This window comes from Salvelinus sp. IW2-2015, linkage group LG15 (genome assembly GCF_002910315.2).
Source record: "Salvelinus sp. IW2-2015 linkage group LG15, ASM291031v2, whole genome shotgun sequence".
Lineage (NCBI taxonomy): Eukaryota > Metazoa > Chordata > Actinopteri > Salmoniformes > Salmonidae > Salvelinus > Salvelinus sp. IW2-2015.
In genome coordinates, this window is record NC_036855.1 from 17,110,723 (window position 1) to 17,132,588 (window position 21,866).

The 21,866-nt window shown below is 42.2% G+C and overlaps 2 protein-coding genes across 5 annotated transcripts in view; both read left to right on the top strand.

Annotated features, from left to right (window-relative positions):
• LOC111974688 (homeobox protein cut-like 2) overlaps positions 1-7,789 on the top strand; it is a 109,989-nt gene extending 102,200 nt beyond the window's left edge. The window contains 6 exon segments of the mRNA XM_024002617.2: positions 167-1,008; positions 1,478-1,643; positions 1,817-2,113; positions 2,349-2,537; positions 2,744-3,020; positions 3,186-7,789. Of these exon segments, the coding sequence (XP_023858385.2) occupies positions 167-1,008; positions 1,478-1,643; positions 1,817-2,113; positions 2,349-2,537; positions 2,744-3,020; positions 3,186-4,005 (2,591 nt within the window). The 3' untranslated portion in view covers positions 4,006-7,789.
• A 603-nt stretch (positions 7,790-8,392) lies between these two features.
• Positions 8,393-21,866, top strand: part of LOC111975036 (phosphatidylinositol-3,5-bisphosphate 3-phosphatase MTMR3) — a 32,058-nt gene continuing 18,584 nt past the window's right edge. For 3 of the 4 annotated variants that reach the window (XM_024003187.2, XM_024003190.2, XM_024003194.2), the window contains exons 1-3: positions 8,393-8,591; positions 21,088-21,168; positions 21,485-21,558. In XM_024003187.2, the coding sequence (XP_023858955.1) occupies positions 21,556-21,558 (3 nt within the window). In that variant the 5' untranslated portion in view covers positions 8,393-8,591; positions 21,088-21,168; positions 21,485-21,555. The remainder of the gene's footprint in view (positions 8,592-21,087; positions 21,169-21,484; positions 21,559-21,866) is intronic. The other variant, XM_024003189.2, reaches the window with a different exon arrangement.

A 21,866-nucleotide genomic window follows, 5' to 3' on the forward strand; every position in this document is an offset into this window, starting at 1 on the left:
AACTGTGCTAGGTCAGGTGACATTTAGATTATCATTATTTTGATGTATACATTTTGACAGCAATTGGTTTTGATGGCAGTTTAAGTTTTTGAAGTTGGTGTGGAGTATGTATTTATAGAGTTGTGTGTAACGGTGGGTGTGTTGTGACTGTGTGTGCGCTCTGCAGGTGACATTAAGTCATCCCTGGGCAGCCCCTCGGGCAGGAGCAGTAACGGGGCAGACAGCAGCTCAGATGACACCATCAAGAACATCCTGGAGCAGGCCAGGAGGGAGATGCAGGCGCAGCAGCAGGCCCTGATGGAGATGGAGGTCTGTGGCAGGGCCTCTGCCACCAGCGCTGGGCCCCAAGTGAAGCGCCTGGGGCTCCCTGAGGCCTCCAAGGGCCTGCCCCTACCCACCTTCATCAAACAGGAGGAGGGGGGCACAGTGACTGTGTGCATGGCCAACCCCGTCAGCAGCCCCCAAACCCCCCTCAGTGTCCTCTCCCCTGCCGCCTTCGTTCAGAACATCATCCGTAAAGTCAAGTCAGAGATCGGCGAGGCAGGGACTTACTTCGACCAGCACTGGTCCGTGGAGCGGGGGCCCATAGGCATGGTGGGCGGCGTAGGGGGCGGCAGCTCTCAGCCCTTCACCTCAGTGTCTCCCTCCCTGTCCTCTTCCTCGTCCTCGGGCCCCTCGGCCCTGCCKCGGCCCCGGTTGGAGAACGGAGAGTGTCTGCCCAACAGTGAGGAGGCGTCTGCGGCTGAGGAGGACACTGGCTCGGGGATGATGCAGTCTGTGGAGGTGAAGGTGGAGACAGACATGTCAGTGAGCGGGGAGTCAACTGGCCATGGCCTGGCCTACTACCCATCATATATCCCCCGCACCCTGAAGCCCACCGTGCCGCCCCTGACGCCGGAGCAGTATGAGATGTACATGTATCGCGAGGTGGACACCATCGAACTCACCCGACAGGTCAAAGAGAAGCTTGCCAAGAATGGCATCTGTCAGAGGATCTTTGGTGAAAAGGTGTGTTCACTTTACTTTGCTGTACTAACTTCCTTACTTCGTCCTGATTTGTCTGTCCATGCTTCATCTAAAATGGTTTGCATTGTTTTGGATGTTTTTCTGTGACTCTTTTATGCCTTGTAGCATCATACAACTAAGTAATTAGCAAGGCTTCTTTTTAAGTAAAAGATGATTCCAGTGCAAAAGCGTTATTTAATTCTATAGATTGTGTGCTACCGCCCTCTAGTGGTTGTAGATATGCAACATTTAAAATAGTAATGTTGTGAAGTTGATGTGCCAGTCACTATTTTGTCACATCTCAAACTGATTTTRGTCTTGCAAAAGAGTGTATGAAATAGCCAAACTTTTCTCCCCAAGATCTTTATCAACTTGAGATTCATATTCACATTAGAAATAGCTGTTTACTATTTACTCCTGTTTACTCTATTTTACTTGCTGACTCTTATCTTGTTTCTGGTGTCCTCTCCAGGTGCTGGGTCTGTCTCAGGGCAGTGTGAGTGACATGCTGTCTCGGCCCAAACCCTGGAGCAAGCTGACCCAGAAAGGCAGGGAACCCTTTATCCGCATGCAGCTGTGGCTGCTGGACCAGCTGGGACAAGGACTCAACCAGCTCCCCAGCCAGAGCCTCTCTCAAGGTGGGCCACTCCATATCACATTGCAACATGGACACATTTATTTAGTAGAAGTAACAGTTTGTATATATTTAAGTTCTGGTCAATCAGTTGACTGGAGAAGGTATCTTTGCTTCTTTATCTGTTGCTCTAACTGATTATATTACCCTCTGATGTTTTGTGACTTCCGCCCATAGATAAAAGCCCAGTGACGGCCCAGTCGTCACCCTCCCCGCCCTCCAGCCCAGAGGAGAGCCACCCCAGCCCGCTGGTGGAGCCCGTCAGCCTGACCCTGGAGAGCAGCAAGGAGAACCAGCAGCCTGAGGGCCTGGTGAACCTCCACCCAGAGGGAGGGAAGTCCACCCCCAGTCTGCTTTCCCTTCACCAGCCCCACGCCCCGCTGGGCATCCAGGAGCTGGTGGCCATGTACCCAGAGTTGGACACATACGCTATCACCAAGAAAGTCAAGGAGGTACTGACAGACAACAACCTAGGTGAGTCTGTTGGTGTATCTGGATATGGGTTTTAGAAATAAGTGTCTATGTTCTGGTGAGCTATTGATATGTGTTGTGGTTTGGTCTGACCACCTGACTAGGAAAAACCCTGAGTCTTAGTTATGTCATGTGTCTACTAGGCCAGCAGTGTTTAAACAGATCTACTTTGTGTGCTCTGTTTGGGAAACGTGTTAAGGTGTGTGTTTACACCTTTTTGTTTGTGTGTGTGTTCTAGGCCAGCGGCTGTTTGGGGAGAGTATACTGGGCCTCACCCAGGGCTCAGTGTCAGACCTGCTCTCCAGGCCCAAGCCCTGGCATAAACTCAGCCTCAAAGGCAGGGAGCCTTTTGTCCGCATGCAATTGTGGCTCAACGACCCGCACAATGTGGACAAGCTGAGGGACATGAAGAAGATGGAGAAGAAAGGTTGGTCTATTTACAGCATGGTATCTGGTGTTCTGTTATCAGGGTTAGCAATATGTGCATTTGCTGTACCTGCTCATATACAGTAGAGCACTGAGTGTACCCATGGATGTATGTACAGCAGCTATACTGTGTGATGTATTGATTCATGTTATTCCGTGCGTCGTCATTGAATTCTCTAACTCTTTCTCTCTCTGTTGTCCTCCCAGCCTATCTGAAGCGGCGGTATGGGCTGCTGAGTACCGGCTCAGATAGTGACTCTCCTAGCGCCAGCTCTGAGTGTGTGAGCCCGGCCCTGGTCTCCATAGACCTGTGTCCCTACAGCCAGGTGAAGAAGCCCAGGGTGGTGCTGGGGGCTGAGGAGAAGGATGCTCTGAGGAAGGCCTACCTCCTGGAGCCATACCCATCCCAGCACACCATTGAGATACTGGCCTCCCAGCTCAACCTCAAAACCAATACCGTCATCAACTGGTTTCACAACTATAGGTCAGACATTGCTTCAGATCCCCACCCCCAGAGGGACTAGAATAATGACATTTGATCAATATAGTACACGGAATTACTAACAGAATACTTGAATGCTTGTTTTGGATTAATGAAATACACGACTCCTTCCAACTGTTTTTTTGATTGTTGTGTTTTTCTAAGCAGGTCCAGGATGCGACGGGAGGTCCTCATGGAGGGTCTCCAGGACAACGACACGGATGCAGAACACCACAGCTACTCTCCCTCGGCCACACAGAGCCCCACCTCAGACGGGGATGAGAGGGGGCTGCTGCACCCCACTGGACGCACCCACKCCATCCTCCCCCTCAGCGCCAACACATCACTGCCTCATGTCAAACAGGAGGCCAGTGAGGGAGAGGAGGAGGAGGAGGAGAGGGAGGGCTTCATCGGACAGTCTAAGATACAGTGTTTCTCTATGGGTGTCCAGTTCCCTCAGTTGAAAACGGAGCATGGGGACCTGATGGTCGGCTGCCAAGAGCCCCACCTGGCTCCACACTATATTCAGAGCCTGAGGCAGGAAGAAGGGATGTGTAGCCAGGCACAGGGGCTCTTCCACGGGGAGCTCTCCCTAGATGGCCCCCAGAAAGCCAGCCAGTCCAGGCACGGGGGTGACAAATCCAGCAAGTCTTTTGTAGACCCAGTCAGCTTCAAGGCATCATCGGAGCCCTGTCGCAGCAGCCTGGAGGTCTCCCTCAACTCCCCCTCCGCTGCCTCCTCACCCGGCCTCATGATGTCTGTCTCCCCTGTCCCGTCTTCCTCTACACCCATCTCCCCATCCCTGCCCAACCCACCCACCACAAGCACCAACCACAGCCTGGACCCTAACCCCCTGCCTCTCATCCAGAGCCCCAAGCCCAACAAGAGTGTTCAGAGACGCACTGAGAAAATGGCCAACCTCAACAATATCATCCATAGGCTGGAAAGAGCAGCTAACCGGGAGGAGACCCTGGAGTGGGAGTTTTAGGCCCCTCCCTCCCTCCACATTTCCTCAGTCCTGCTGAATCGCACCGCACATGGGAGACTCTCAAAGAGAAGCTTCCAGAGCACATGGGGTGGAGCCTGGCTCCTCAACGCCTGTGCTCCCTGTCTGATCACACTAAATAAATACCCCTTTTCGGAAAACCGGGGGAACCAGAGCTAAACTCTTACAGAAAAATTCCCTTAGAGGACTTTTAGAAAATAAAAAATATTTATAAATGTGTTTTAGGTTTTTTGATAATGYATACTACTTTGAAATATATGTAACAGCACTAGCTGTTGTTTTACTTAATGGACTCTGACGTAAAGACTTTTGCAGCTATGGTGTCATGAAATGTACACTGAAGTTGTGTAGATTGCCACTGGGTGAGATTAAAAAAGACCCCTGTCTTAAGCCATCAAAAGCACTATAATTATTTAAAAAGAGACTGACCAAATTTGCTACTTTTTGAATAGCAATTTTTCAGATTTTGTCTGTAAGACAYGACTGTTTAAGTCAAGTACCGTGAAATTCTACTACTGACTGAGAGATAGTCCTTTAAGACTCTAAATATTCAACATCTCGTATGTACTTGGTTTCTTGGTTGTATGTTTTGAAACATTTGTAACAAACATATAAAGTGTGGTTGTACATGTTGTAGAATTGTCTGCAATAGCCTTCTGAACCAGATGTTGCATGGTACTTCACTGACCCTGTTATCCTCTATAGTTAGTCACCTGTGATATACTTGAGCAAAAATTTGTGAGGAAAAAAAAAACATCTGCAAAACATAAAGGAAATGTAAAATCTAATTAGTAGAATCTATTTGGTGTATTTTGTATTTATTTTTTATCATTGAGGTTTACTAGGCAGTAAATGAAACTCACTACACATGAGCACAGTTTACATGATTTATTTCAGACAGCTCTCGTCCTCTAAATCACTGGTTTCAGACTATAACGGGCCAATGCACACCTGGTTACCTCAGTTTTTGTTGATGCAGATCATGCCATGATTGCATTGTCATTCACACTCATGACCTTCCAACCTTTGAATAAATGGATTAAGATATGTTTGAGTGATGTCTCAGACAACAATGGAACCTGATAATCTTCTAGTGAGGAGTCTCAGGCAAACATGAGCATTCTTTAAAGGCCACGTTGAGAACCCCTGCTCTTGGATTACCAAGGACAACATGCTTCATCCTCTGCTCCCTTTCTCTCCATCCTAATTCTGTCCTTTCAGAGACTCATGCTGTTCCTCCTGCATTCATGTCGATCTTGTTCTTAGCTCAGTGGGCAAACACAGTCTTGAGTCATACAAAAAACTCTGGTTTGATTACATGGTAGTAACATACTGTAGAAAGAAATAATGCACTATAGAGCACTGACAAGTCCCTCTGTTTGGCTCTGTCCGACTGGAATAAAAATCTGAAAGCATGGAAATGAATCCTGATGGAAAGAACATGATACAGTATGACCAACATTTGACTACATTGAATTCAGTTAGAATGTACATTCTATGACACAAAAGGGAATTGATTGTCTCATTATCCTTGCCGCTGGCCACTACTGTATTGAATATATTAGTTTTGTCATGCTTGCAGTTCGTTATAATCTTCTGTATTTTCCTTCTGTTTTGTACTCAACCATTTTAATAGGTCTTCAATACCTTGTGTATGAACTACTTACAGCACTTAGATTTAAATAATTGTGAGGATTCAAGAAATGTAATTTTTAGTGTCCACAAGTGAGTCTTTGCCTTTACTGTATCGTTGAAGTTGGTAGTAAACACTGTCTAACTAGTTCAGAGGATTTGGATTGTATATGTATAGATATATAAATATTACACATTTACTGAAAATGATATCTTATGTTATTGAACAAAATGTGCTGACTATATTGAAATATAGTGTACAGATTTATTAAAGGGATCATTCTTCCAAATAACAAAATAACATTGCTTACAGGGTAAGGAAACCAGTCTACGGACAAGGAATGACAGTAATCCATGCTTTGGTTTTATTTCCCTGGCACTGTTCCCAAATGTTAACCTTTTAGCATTTGTGGCACAAATCCCATTCAAGTCATGGTACCGATATTAGTATTTTCGCACATCATGTTCAAATCATCTATAAGCAGGCAAGCAAGGCAATTTCACTATACTTGTGCACGTGACAAAACTTTTTGTTGAGCTTCACAATCAATTTGAGATATTTTCTGATAATTTGGACATGATGCTTTTTTTTGTTCCACAAATTCCAAAACATTAGCATTTTGAAACTGTGCTAGGGAAACTAAACCAAAGCATAGATTGCAGCCGAACCTTGTCCGTAGACTGCTTACAGGGTAAGGAAACCAATATGTAATTTTGTTATTTGGGGGAACTATCCCTTTAACTAAAACCCATATGAGCCAGTTCTGGTCTGGCAAGCTTGCCCATGTTTTAGACCTTCTCTCAGGGTAGTCTTGCTTCTTAAAGCTTTACTGAACCAGTCGCTTTCATAACTGGTAAACACAATAATTAATGAATATAATAACAGAAGAAACCAGTAGACAGCGGTTCTGCCATATGTTATATGGGATTATGGAAGTTTTAACTATGGGAATGCACATGGAAAACTAATGGTTGATTTTTGAGAGAAATGGCAGGCTATTTTGTAATCCATTGGTACAATGACAATGTTCATAATTAGGTCATTTAATATAGTGTTTTTTGTGAAGCAAACYGGGAGAGGCAAAAGTATAAAATTGCTGACATCCTGACAGAACGGACTCTTCCATACTTGCTGAGCAGATACAGTATGTGCTTGACACTTCAGAATGACACTGTATACCTCTAAGGATGAAATGGAGAATCTGGATATCCTATATTAATCTATGATGAACTGTCCTTTATTTTTACAACTAATTTTCTATATCAGTGATACTGTGTATGGGAGTACTTAGAAGTAACATTTCTTGTATGAGATCTCATCGTCTTGCACAGAAGAATTGACAAATAAATGGCTGAAAATGGAATTGATTTACACAGACCCTTATGAACCTTTACATATTCACATAAACCTAATTTAATTGTTTGAATTTTGCATGCAATTTCATACTGGTCACTTAAAAGGGGAATATACTGTTTTGTATTATTGTTCTGGCGCATTGACATTGAATCAGCACTTATCCCTTTTTACACTGGTGAAACCATGCATGTTGCAATTGGCAATTTTGGTGACAGACACAATATATATATATTCAACTGACTGAATTGACTCTTTGTAGTATTCACAAGACGGGTTTAGTAATGTGTGAATAAGATGGTGAATTGAATGAAAACAGGACTAAACAAAGTCCCTCTGAAATTTTCTATCCCAAATCCCTAAGTAAAAAGCAGACATTTAGAAATGACTTTTTATCCCATATCAATTAAGCCTCATGATTTTTCTGGCCTTTTTGATAGATTGTGATTTGATGGTCATAGACCTCTGTCACTAAAAGGTGCAAAGTGGTTGAGTACTTGGGTAAGCAAGGATGGGATTGTTTTACTGAAATACCTATGAGATTTGAGTTTGATCATAAAGCGATTCCAAATGTTGTTTAACAATATGTGCTCTGGCGTCACCTCTCCTGTCAAAATAAATGTAATTAAAACCTGTTAATACAGATGAGGTGCTCAAAAGGCTAACATCTCATCTCATGTTTCAAGGCATTGGAAGCTGTTAAGGAATGGACAAAAATATACCAAGTGTCTTGGATTCACATATGTATGAAACCATCATCCAATACATTATTGAATAAGATCCTATGTGTGTTGTTTTTTGTTACCACTTTAGGCATCACAAATTGGTCTCAGTTTTTGGAGCACACACACACACACACACACACACACACACACACACACACACACACACAGGGAAAATATAATATTTGAATGTAATTTTTTCTGGCAGTAGTTATTGATGATCAATTCAAATCAATAAAATCAAAATGAGTGCTTCAGCTTGATCGTTTCTCAATGCTAAGTTGGTGTCAACATGCACAAAAGCATAGGAAAATAGGTTAATGCTGGTTTTCTACAATGACAAATTATCTCTGGTGGCCTAGTATAAGTTTAGGCCTACTAAAAATGTATGTAACGTTTAGACAGATGTAAACAAAGATAGTAGAAATTGGTTTAAAAACGGTGTACTTTTCTTGGAAAAGTCTCAACCGAATCCTTGGGACGTCCCAACTGACGATACCCCATTGAAGTTTACATTTAAAACGGTTAAGGTTAGAATAGGTGTAGGGGTTTATGGTATGGACGTCCCAACGACACCGGATAGCGTATAGCTRGCATTTATTTATTTGTTTACATGCCCATGGGATTCGTTTGCGTACCCATCCCCCACATCCAAATAAACGTGGTTACGTTGCGTACTACGTCACGTATAATATTGGGTTGGAGATTCGCAGCGATGGCGACTCGATTCTTCTACGGGACGTATTGAAACTGGCCTCGGATATGACAAATGTATTTCCTAACGTGTAATTTATTGCAAACCCAGTGCACGGATCTTCAACTGGATCATTAACGTTTCTTTTGTCTTTGCTTTCTCTCTGGTGAGTCCTCCGGTTGTTTTCCTGCTTCGGTGTGTTTTGACAGAGGCCTCAGTTTTGGGGTCCGCCCTCATAACAACAACAGTTCCAGAAAGAGCAAGCAATGGCCAGCCTGACTACGATAACTAGCTAACTGTAACTTTATGACTGGAAGAAGCATAACTACGTCGTACCCAAACAGCAATATATTTATTTTGACCTGTCAAAGTCCTAACGAGAAAATGGCATTCTCACAGCTTAACTAACTGACGTTAGCCGCTAACTAGCCATGTGATATATATGGTTTCGATTGACTGGACTATGCTAGCTCGCCGCTACTAGTTAGCAAACTGGCGTAACGTTAACGTGTACTACGTTATAAGATGGCTCAAAGATGAAACTACAACTACACAAGTTAGCCAGCTAGCTAACGTGGTAAACTCCAATCGGGTAAAAATTGTCTGTATCAATTGTTGACAGTTAACATTTGGCCGCGTTATGTGCGTCGACACAGTGACTGACAGAGAATGGATATTTGGATAATTAGCCAGCCTGCTAACTAACGTAAACGTAGTTTGCTAATAATACGTTTATGATTAGTCCCGCTAACTAATATTAACCTTGAGTTAGCTAGTTATCCAATAATAGTTGTTGAAATTGCTATTTTTCTATTGTACGTCGCGAATCGGCRTTTAACATGCATTACATGACCAAAAGTACGTGGACACCTGCTCGTCGAACATCTCATTCCAAAATCATGAGCATTAATATGGAGTTGGTCCCCCCCCTTTGCTGCTATGACAGCCTCCACTCTTCTGGGAAGGCTTTCCAKTAGGTGCTGGAACATTGCTGTGGGGACTTGCTTCCATTGAGGTTGGGCACTGAAGTTGGATGATTAGGCCTGACTCGCAGTCGTGTTCCAATTCATCCCAAAGGTGTTTGATGGGGTTGAGGGCAGGGCTCTGTGGAGGCAAGTCAAGTTCTTCCACATCGATCTCAACAAACCATTTCTGTATGGAACTCACTTRGTGCATGGGGGCATTGTCATGCTGAAACAGGAAAGGGCTTTCCCCAAACTGTTGCACAAAATCATCTAGAATGTCATTGTATGCTGTAGCATTAAGATTTCCCTTCACTGGAACTAAGGGGCCTAACCCGAACCATGAAAAACAGCCCCAGACCATTATTCCTRCCAACAAATTTACAGTTGGCACTATGCATTCGGGCAGGTAGCGTTCTCCTGGCATCCYCCAAACCCACATATCGTCCGTCGGACTGCCAGATGGGGAAGCGTGATTCATCACTCCAGAGAACGCGTTTCCAGTGTCCAATGCCGGCGAACTATACACCACTCCAGCACATAGGCTTATGTGCGGTTGRTCGGCCATGGAAACCCATTTCATGAAGCTCCCGACAAACAGTTATTGTGCTGTTGATGCAGTTTGGAACTCTGTAGTGAGTGTTGCAACTGAGGACAGACTATTTTTACGTGCAACGCACTTCAGCACTCGCCGGTCCCGTTCTGTGAGCTTGTGTGGCCTACCACTTCGCGCCTGAGCCGCTATTGCAGTTGTTTCCACGTCACGATACCAGCACTTACAATTGACCAGGGCAGAAATTTGACAAATTGACWTGTTGGAAAGGTGGCATCCTATGATGTTGAAAGTTACTGAGCTCTTCAGTAAGGCKATTCTACTGCCAATGTTTGTCTATGGAGATTGCATGGCTGTGTGCTCAATTTTGATACACCTGTCAGCAACGGGTGTGGCTAAAAATAGCTGAATCAACACATTTTTTAAGGGGTGTCCACATACTTTTGTGTATATATAGTGTACCAAGCTAGTTAGCTCTTGAAAGCCCTTATCCTAGGGTTTTCAGCTGTTGGCTTCGGCCACGGTTGGCTGTGTGTAAACTACAATTGTGACACTAATCATCGCTTTGCAAAATGTGAAACATATGCCCCTTTCATATCAGCGAGAAATAATCGTTCAAATAAAAAATATACACTTAATATKTTTTTCTTTGTACAGATCCATTTGCTGTGTGCACCTCCAGTTGATGAACAACACTTCCTCACCAGCGTTTCCTAAACTCGGTCCTCACGACCCCAGGGGCTGCACATTTTATTTTTTATCCTAACACTACACAACTGAATCAAATGATCAAATTGATTAGTTGAATCAGCTGTGTAGTGCTAGTGCAAAAACCAAAACGTGCACCTTTTGGGGTCACGAAGACTGAGTTTAGYAAACCCTGGCTTACACACAGGTGTTTGCACATGTGGCCGCCTCTATCTTGCGTTAACAAGCGCTGTAACATGGAGATATGGCCGTGTGGGAACACTAACCCTATAACGGTGTGTAGTAATTTAGCTTTTTTGTTTAAAAATAATCTTGCTGCTATGAAAGATGCGTTCCTTTTAGGGCTGGGCGATATGGCCTAAAAATCATATCTACATTTTTTTAAACTGGCTGTTTAACAATATACAGTACTAGTCAAAAGTTTGGACACACCTACTCATTCCAGGGTTTTTCTTTATTTTTACTATGTTCTACATTTTAGAATATTTAGTGAAGACATCAAAACTATGAAATGACACACATGGAATCATGTAGTAACCAAAAAAGTGTTAAACAAATCAAAATATATTTTATATTTGAGATTCTTCAAAGTAGCCACCCATTGCCTTGACAGTTTTTCACACTCTTGATGGTAGTCACTGCCCATTGATGCTTATCACTTATTAACCATAATTTATTCAATTTACTTTAATAAAATATTTCAGTTGTGTATATTACATTTGTTTTATTTGATGACTTTATTAAATTCGAAAGTCATCTCATCTCTATAGAGCTGCTGCCTATGCTGTCTGACAAAATCACTATTTTAGTAGTTCTTCAAAGTCAATAAGGCTTTGAATTTTATGACCAACTATCAATCACTTAGATCATATTTTCAGGTAGAGATGCCTCGGGAAGCAACTGCTCTCTCGATCGCTCATTCTTAGCAGCCGTAAAAGAAACGCAGACCGGACGTGTAGGCGCACAATGAATTATGGTTATTGTAGTTAATTACCACGTTTTCTGTGCTGATCTATGTAGAATATTGGCCTGTTGGAAACGACAACTCCCTACTACATCGCGCAGTTCGGGTTTGATCTGATTTATTTCTAGATAAACTGCAATGTGCGCATTGATCTCATAGGGGGGGAAAAAACAAAATGGAATTCAAATAATTAAACCGACCTTAGTTTAAAAAAAYTWAAAYATAACTGAAATTTTGTTTKATCGCTCAGCACTATATTCTAATTGCATGCCTTGCTAGCTTAATCTCTGTAAAGATAACAGTCAAGGCAAACTGCTACCGTTCACCAGTAACGTTAGTTGGCTATCTGGAATTCTAAAGTTTCTGCTTTGATGCATGATTACTAATGTGTTAGTAAAATTATCTGGAAGGCTAGTTCTTCTCTACTAGTCCTTGATCAGTGTTGGTGATTCACACAGTTAACAATAAATAGTTTGAGAAACATGTTTTTATTCACTGCTGGATAGATTGGCTTTGAATGTCACATGTTTTGATAATATCAGGCTTATGTGTCAGAACATTACAGCTAGACTAGCTCTTGCCCTTATCATGACTCCAATTCCCTTGCACTACAGTGGAGTCAGTGAACGTCCCTCACGTTGTGAGGGAAATGGTGAGGATTATTAACGTTTCTAAATGTTAAAACAGCCACGGGATTGTAGTTTACATGAAGCTGTGGTCCATACGTTCAGCTGAGAACCCATAATAGGGMAAGTTATAAGCCTTCTTGGGTTCTCGAGACCAGCACATGCAACTACTCAACCTTTACTGTTCTCCATAACGTCACACAGATCCTCACACTCTTTCCTCATATCCTCCTTACGTCACTGAGATGGGAAGTATTCACTTTGAGAGATGATGATTTAAGCCTTTGCTTGAGTGTTGCATGTTCAGATCAGATGTATGGTAGTCACATGACAGGACTGAGGCGCTAAGGGGCTTAGGCTGCCCTGTGTGGCACACAGAGCCAGACTGAGCTGAGGCCATGGGTCACGAGCCTGCTGATGTAAAAAAAAACAAAAAAAAAACGCATGTTTTGTTGGTGTGTCCGCACACCAGTGTGTGTGTGTGACAGATATGTTTTATCAGTCAGTGCCAGTGAGGAGGAGGGTACCTCTGGAGCATGCACTGCTAACTTAGCTCTCGGCTCAGTCAGGTGACAGAATGACGTCCCTTTAGGCTGTGCCTAAGTCTTCACAATCTAGTAGGTTCAGAAAGGAATCGGGCTCTTTCAGTCTGCAGGGTCTGACATTTTACAAGCATTTGTSGGACTGTTAGTGCAGGCAGGTTGAGGTGAGACAATGAAGGTGCAATGTAATGGCAAAATGGCTCGGTTTGTAGGGCTGGGCGACATAGAATTAATTCTAATTCATGTTTTAGAGCGATGTTCCAAATGCCTGTATCGCAGAAATCGAGGTTTGTTTAAAAATATATATAATGTATGAATGAGTGTTCTGTATCTTTGGTTTCGACTCCCTCTGTGCTGTGTGCACTGTGCAACTTCCACTCGCACACAGACACCTAGCCCCTCCCACTCACAGAAAAGACGAAAGATAACTTCTTCCTTTTTGACAACAAGCAATTTAAACTCTCTATTTGAGGTTTGGTCCAACAGAATCGCTCATATGAATACRGTAACGCTTAGACATTATTTGACTGAAATAGACGAGAACTTAATCTTTCTAACGATAGCCTTAGTGGTTAGAGCGTTGGGACAGTAACCGAAAGGTTGCTGGATTGAATCCCCGAGCTAACAAGGTAAAAATCTGTCGTTCTACCCCTGAACAAGGRAGTTAACCCACTGTTCCCGGGCGCCGAAGATGTGACTAGGTATCCCCCTTTCCTTTATGTCTGAACGCCCAAAATGTACAGTGCCTTCAGAAAGTATTCACACCCCTTGACTTTTTCCACATTTTGTTGCGTTATAGCCTGAATCTAAAATTAATTAAATAGAGATTTTTGGTTACTGGCCTACACACAATACCCCATAATGTCAAAGTCGAGTTATGTTTTTAAAAATATTTATACATTAATTAGAAATGAAAACCTAAAATGTCTTGAGTCAAAAAGTATTCAACCCCTTTGTTATGGCAAGCATAAATAAGTTCAGGAGTAAACATTTTCTTAACAATTCACATAAGTTGCATGGACTCACTTGTGTGCAATAATGGTGTTTAACATAAATTTTGTATGACTACCACATCTCTGTACCCCCCCCCCCCCCCCCACACACAATTATCTAAGATCCCCCAGTCGAGTAGTGAATTTCAAACACAGATTCAACCACAAAGACCAGGGAGGTTTTCCAATGCCTCGCAAAGGGCACTGATTGGTAGTTGGGTAAAACATTTAAAAAGCATAAATTGAATATCCTTTTGAGCATGGTGAAGTTAGTTATTAATTACACTTTGGGTGGTGTATCAATACACCCAGGCACTGCAAAGATAAAGMTGTCTTTCCTAACTCAGTTGCCGGAGAGGAAGGAAACTGCTCAGGGATTTCACCATGATGCCAATGGTGACTTTAAAACAGTTACAGAGTTTAATGGCTGTGYTAAGAGAAACCTGAAACAACATTGTAGTTACTCCACAATACTAACCTTATTGACTGAGTGAAAAGAAGGAAGCCTGTACAAAATACAAATATTCCCAAACATACATTCTGTTTACAACAATGCACTAAAGTAGTGCTTAAAGAAATGTGGCAAAGCAATTAACTTTTTGTCCTGAATACAAAGTGTGATATTTGGTGCAAATCTTCAAGCGTAGTGGTGGCTGCATCATATGGGTATGCTTGTAATTGTTAAGGGCTGGAGAGGTTTTTTTTTCAGGATAAAAAAAACAAACATACTGTTGCTAAGCACAGGCAATCCTACAGGAAAAGCTGTTTCAGTCTGCTTTCCACCAGACACTGGGAGATGAATTCACCTTTAAACAGGACAATAATCTAAAACACAAGTCCAAATCTACAGTGGAGTTGCTTACCAAGAAGACTGTGAATGTTCTTGAGTGGCCGAGTTAGTTTTGACTTAAATCTGCTTGTAGATCTATGGCAAGACTRAAATCGCTGTCTAGCAGTGATCAACAACCAATTTGACAGAGCTTGATTTTTGAAAAGACTGGGCAAATATTGTAACATCCAGGTGTCCAAAGCTCTTAGAAAGACTCACAGCTGTAATCTCTGCCAAAGGTGACTAACATGTATTGACCCAGGGGTGTAAATACTTCTGTAAATTAGATATTTCTGTATTTTGTTTTCAATCAATTTGCAAACATTTCTAAAAACACTCATTATGGGGTATTGTTTGTAGATGGGTGAGAATAAAACATTTAAAAAACATTTTAATTCAGGCTGTAACAAGAAAATGTTGAATAAGTCAGTGTATGAATGCTTTCTGAATGCACTGAAGAACAGAGCAGACCCTACTAAAACGAAAGTGTCAATGAACGTGGAAAATTAATGCTCCGTTTTTCATTGCAGTACCACACACTGCTAGCAGCATTTTAGTGACAGACTGTGCTGGCTGTGTACTCTGTTTTGTAATTGTAGAATGAGTAATGAAAGACATTACTTTATACAGTGCATTTGGAAAGTATTCAGACCCCTGGACTTTTTCCACATTTTTTTCTTTACAGCCTTATTCTCTAAATGATCAGGATTCTTTTTTTAAATCTACACGCTACCCTATAATGACACAAAACATTTTTTATGTTTTGTGGCACATTTTATAAACATTTTAAAACGGATACCTTATTTACATAAGTATTGAGGCCCTTTGCTTTGAGACTCAAAATTGAGCACAGGTGCATCCTGTTTCCAGTGTTCATCCTTGTGATGTTTCTAAAACTTTATTGGAGTCCACCTGTGGTAAATTTAAATTGATTGGACATGTTTTGGAGAGGTACATGTCAGAGCAAGAACCAAGCCATGAGGTCGAAGGAATTGTCCGTAGAGCTCAGAGACGGGATTGTTTCGAGGCACAGATCTGGGGAAGGGTACCAAAACAATTCTGCAGCTTTGAAAGTCCCCAAGAACACAGTGGCCTCCATCATTCTTAAATGGAAGAAGTTTGGAACCACAAAGACTGTTCCTAGAGCTAGCCGCCAAACTGAGCAATCGGGAGGAGAAGGGCCTTGGTCAGGGAGGGGACCAAGAACCCGATGGTCKCTCTGACAGAGCTCGAGTTCCTCTGTGGAGGTGGGAGAACCTTCCAGAAGTTCAACCATCTCTGCAGCGCTCCACCAATCAGCCCTTTATGGTAGTGACCAGACAGAAGCCACTACTCAGTAAACAAGATTCTCTGGTCTGATGAAACCAAGATTGAACTCTTTGGCCTGAATGCCAAGCGTCACGTCTGGAGGAAACCTGGCACCATCTCTACGGTGAAGCATGGTGGTGGCAGCATCATGCTGTGGGGATGTTTTTCAGCGGAAGGGACTGGGAGACTAGTCAGGATCGAGGGAAAGATGAACGGAGAAAAGTACAGAGAGATCCTTGATGAAACCTGCTCCAGAGTGCTCAGGACCTCAGACCTTCTAACAGTACAATGACCCTAAGCACACAGCCAAGACAACGTAGGAGTGGATTTCGGGACAAGTCTCTGAATGTCTGAGTGGCCCAGCCAGAGCTCGGACTTGAACCCGATCGAACATCTCTGGAAAGACGTGAAAATAGCTGTGCATCGACACTCCCCATCCAACCTGAGAGCTTGAGGATCTGCAGAAAAGAATGGGAGAAACTCCTCAAATACAGGTGTGCCAAGCTTGTTGTGTCATACCCAAGAAGACTTGAGGGTGTTATCGCTGCCAAATGTGCTTCGTCAAAGTATTGAGTAAAGGGTCTGAATATTTATGTAAATGTGATATTTCATTTGTATTATTKTTTTTTGGACACACCTARTCATTCAAGGGTTTTTCTTTATTTTGAATATTTTCTACATAGTAAAATAATAGTGAAGACATCAACACTATGAAATAACACATGGAATCATGTAGTAAGCAAAAAAGTGGTAAACAAATCAAATTATATTTGAGATTCTTCATTGTAACCACCCTTTGCCTTGATGACCGCTTTGCACACTRTTGACATTCTATCAATCAGCTTCATGAGGTAGTCACCTGGAATGCTTTTCCAACAGTCTTAAAGGAGTTCCCACATGTTGAGCACTTGTTGGCTGCTTTTCCTTCACTCTGTGGTACAACTCATCTCAATTGGGTTGAGGTCAGGTGATTGTGGAGGCCAGGTCATCTGATGCAGCACCARATCCTTCTTGGTCAAATGACCCTTACACAGCCTGGAGATGTGTTGGGTCATTGTCCTGTTGAAAAACAAATGATAGTCCCACTAAGCGCAATAGGATGGCATGTCACTGCAGAATGTTGTGGTAGCCGTGCTGGTTAATTGTGCCTTGAATTCTAAATAAATCGCCGACAGTGTCACTAGAAAAGCACCCCCACACCACCACCACCATGCTTCACGGTGGGAACCACACATGCGGAGATCATCCTTTCACCTACTCTGCGTCTCACAAAAAAAACAAATCTCAAAATTGAACAGATTTCCACCGGTCGAATGTCCATTGCTCGTTTTTCTTGGCCCAAGCAAGTCTCTTCTTATTGGTGTCCTTTAGTAGTGGTATCTTTGCAGCAATTCAACCATGAAGGCCTGATTCACACAGTCTCCTCTGAACAGTGGATGTTGAGATGTGTCTGTTACTTGAAGCATTTATTTTGGCTGTAATTTCTGAGGCTGATAACTCTGTAATGAACCTATCCTCTGCYGTAGAGGTAACTCTGGTCCTCATGAGTGCCAGTTTCATCATAGCGCTTGATGGTTTTTGCAACTACACTTGAAGAAACTTTGAAAGTTCTTAATTGTCTGCATTGACTGACCTTCCTGTCTTAAAGTAATGATGGACTGTCGTTTCTCTTTGRTTATTTGAGCTGTTCTTTGCATAATATGGACTTGGTCTTTTACCAAATAGGGCTAACTTCTGTATACCAGCCCTACCTTTTCACAACACAACTGATTGGCCAAACGCATTAAGTAGGAAAGAWATTTCACATTAACTTTTAACAATGCACACCTGTTAATTGAAATGAATTTCAGGTGACTACCTCATGAACTGGTTGAGAGAGCTTTGCTCACTCTTGGCAGTCATCAAGGCAAAGGGTGGCTACTTTGAAGAAAATATATTTTGATTTGTTTAACACTTTGTTGGTTACAACATGATTCCATATGTATTATTTCATAGTTTTGATGTATTCACTATTATTCTACAATGTAGAACATTTAAAAAAWAATAAAAACACTGGAATGAGTAGGTGTGTCTGAACTTACTGTACAGGTACTGTATAAAAACCTGTTTTTGCTTTGTCATTATGGGAAATTGTGTAGATTMCATCCATTTTAGAATGAGGCTGTAACGTAACTAAATGTGGAAATAGTTAAGGGGTCTGAATACTTTCCCGACTGCACTGTATAAGGGATTGGCAACTCATTCTTATTCTGAGAAATAAGCATCTTCTTATCGAGGTAGGCCACTTGATTTCAATATCTATAAAGCCTGCTACAAAAAGTTTGTCATTATTAGTGGATGCGCATGGTTCTGGTAACATTTTTAACCAATATATTGCATTTTCATAGACTTGAAAGCCAGATCAGTGACTATTGCAAACTGAAGGCTTATTTAGCCTAGGTGTAATTTTACAAGCCTTGAATCATTAGATTGTTCCCGACTGTTTGAAATGCTGAGTATTGAACTTTTTATTGTGCAACAAAGCTTATTTAGAGAAAGCATAAAAAATAGAGATACTATGTATTGTGAATCGCCCATAAGTTTGATAAAATCACAGATTTTTAGGCCATATCGCCCAGGCCTCACTCTGTTATACAAAGAGTGGAGATGGATTTCTGCTTCTGTTTCTGACACCATGCTCCTATGGTTGTTTTATTGGTTCTGTGTTGGTTGGGACCTGGTGGTATTTGAACTGGCCTTCACCCACAGCTTCTCAGGTCTGTCTAGCAAAATAAATATATTTCCCCCCCTTTTTTTGTAACATAAGGCATTTTTTTTCATCTCTAGATTTTGGGAAATGGCAGTTACAGGTGTTAAAAGATATACTCAGCACCACCTTGTTAAAAAAAAATCCTGTGTAGAATCCTGTTTTATACACCACATATTTATTTATAAACTGGATACACTTACTGTAATATCTGCTGCTGTACATATCATTCTTAGCTGATCATGTGTAAATTGTCCTGATATGTATTTTCCTTACATTTGAATTGTTTTACTAGCTCTTAACAATGCAGTAAAACGTAACATAAGCATTTCGCTGCACCTGCTTATAACACCTTCTAAACTGTGTACGTGACCAATAAACGTAGATATTTTGATTGCCAGTCTTATACATTGCTCACGATACGTCTGCTGCAAAGAAACAAGAGCGAGCATGAGAAACAAGTTTTGATCAGTCAGGAAAATATGTGCTGAAAACATGGCTCACTATTTAGCCRAAAAAGATGGAGAACAAGCTATAGGATGAAAAATACCGACGTTTTGGCACAGGTACAGCAGAATAGCGCAAGCTAATGCTACCTACAGTAAAAAAAACTAGAATTGTCATTTTACAAATCAATACTTGTGAAATATCTTCCAAAAATAATATTGCTATATGTACAGTGCATTCGGAAAGTATTGACCCCTTCACATTTTGTTACGTTACAGCCTTAAATTGATTTAAATTGTTTTTTTCCCTCATAATCTACACACACCATAATGACAAAACAAAAACAGGCTTTTGGAAATTGCAAATTGATAAAATATTTCAAACTGAAAGCACATTTACATAAGTATTCAGACCCTTTACTCAGTACTTTGTTGAAGGACATTTGGCAGTGATTACTCTCGAGTCTTCGTGGGTATGATACAAGCTTGGCACATCTGTATTTGTGGAGTTTCTCCCATTCTTCTCTGCAGATCCTCTCAAACTCTGTCAGATTGGATGGGGAGCATCGCTGCACAGCTATTTTCAGGTCTCTTCAGAGATGTTCGATCGGGTTCAAGTCCAGGTTCAAGTCCGGGCTCTGGCTGTGCCACTCAAGGACATTCAGAGACTTGTTCTGAAACTACTCCTGCATTGTCTTGGCTGTGTACTTAGGGTCGTTGTCCTGTTGGAAGGTGAACCTTCGCCCCAGTCTGAGGTCCTGAGTGCTCTGGAGCAGGTTTTTATCAAGGATCTCTCTGTACAATGCTCCGTTCATCTTTCCCTCAATCCTGACGAGTCTCAGTCCCTGCTGCTGAAAATAATTCCCACAGCATGATGCTGCCACCACCATGCTTCACCGTAGGGATGGTGCCAGGTACCCTCCACATGTGACGCTTGGCATTCAGGCCAAGAAGTTCAATATTGGTTTCATCAGACCAGCGAATCTTGTTTCTCATGGTTTGAGAGTCCTTTAGGTGCCTTTTGGCAAACTCCAAGCGGGCTGTCCATGTGCCTTTTACKGAGGAGTGGCTTCTGCCTGATTGAAGTGCTGCAGCGATGGTTGTCCTTCTGGAAGGTTCTCCCATCTCCAAAGAGGAACTATTGAGCTCTGTCTGAGTGACCATCTGGTTCTTGGTCACCTCCCTGACCAATGCCCTCTCCCCCGACTGCTCAGTTTGGCCGAGTGGCCAGCTCTAGGAAGAGTCTTTGTGGTTCCAAACTTCTTCCATTTAAGAATGATGGAGGCCACTGTGTTCTTCGGGACCTTCAATGCTGCAGAAATGTTTTGGTACCCTTCCCGAGATCTGTGCCTTGACACAATCCTGTCTCAGAGCTCTACGGACAATTCCTTTGACCTCATGGCTTGGTTTTTGCTCTGACATGCACTGTCAACTGTGGAACCTTTTTTATATATTTTATATAGACAGGTGTGTGCCTTTCCAAATCATGTTCAATCAATTGGATTTACCACCAGTGGACTCCAAGTTGTAGAAACATCTCAAGGATGATCAATGGAAACCGGAAGCACCTGAGCTCAATTTCGAGTATTGTTTGGAAATTGTTTTGTCTAATCCATTTTAGAGTAAGGCTGTAACGTAACAATGTGGAAAAAGGGAAGTGGTCTGAATTCTTTCCAAATGCACTGTAGCTGTATCTTACACCCCCCCCCCCCSCCCCCCCCTTATCAGTATTGATGAACATAGTATACTGTGGCCCAACTGGACGTAAATGGCTTTTTTCCACTCCATAAATGTGTTTTAAGTGGTGTCTCTCACCTCACTTGCAGCCTACTGTAACCACCAGCACATCTATATTTACCAGGGAATGAAAAGGTCTATTGTAGATTGAATGTTCCAGCGAAAAGTAAGCTGTTTGAGATGTTTGCAGATTAACTATTTGTTCATTCCTTATAATAACTAGTTTCATGTTCTCTTTTAATCCTACAGAATTCAATGTCTTTACTCTAACTGAAATTTGCAAAACAGGATCATCAGGATAGCACCTCATCTGTTGCTTGTTCTCTTTTGGTATGTAGCAAAACCGGTGCACATCACAGTACTCGCTACTCATTTTGTTTAGCTTCCTATCATTTTGAAGTGATAACCTATTGAAAATAACACCTTTTTTCTGCGTAAGGGCTGTATTTCATTTTCTACATGTGACACAGAATGACTGTGTACCCAGCACTCCAAATCCAGGTACTGCAGGGTGTTACTCTCATCTATGTGATCACTGTTAATGAGAGATTGTTTACAAGGGATCCTCTGCAATAAGATAGACTACTGTAGTCCAGTTTTATAGGGCAATCAAATGAGATCTTTCCCCTTGTTCCACTCTCTACAGACTTAGATTTGGGGTCCAGTGAGGAAGGCCTGTGTTCCTTGTCCAGTGACCCACACTCCTTCACAAGGGCAATGGTAAAGTGCAGCTTTCATCATGACCGTTTTCTATCTACCAGTGAAGAAGAGCTATCAGTGTGTGTGCTGTCTGCAGAATCGGAAACTCTCCATTGATTTTCAGCCTTTTTAAATCAGCTGTGTTTACTGGTAGCTAGATGGTTGCATCGGACACAGTGTCAAAGTTCCACCCAGTCTGCTGCCTCAGCAGGGAGTGTTTGATTTTGACTGGAAGCCTTAGTGTTATGGTGATATGGAGTAGTATTACCACTGCATGTGATGAGTTATATCTTGGTCAATCATAAACCTTGCTCTGAAAGTGTGTGTGT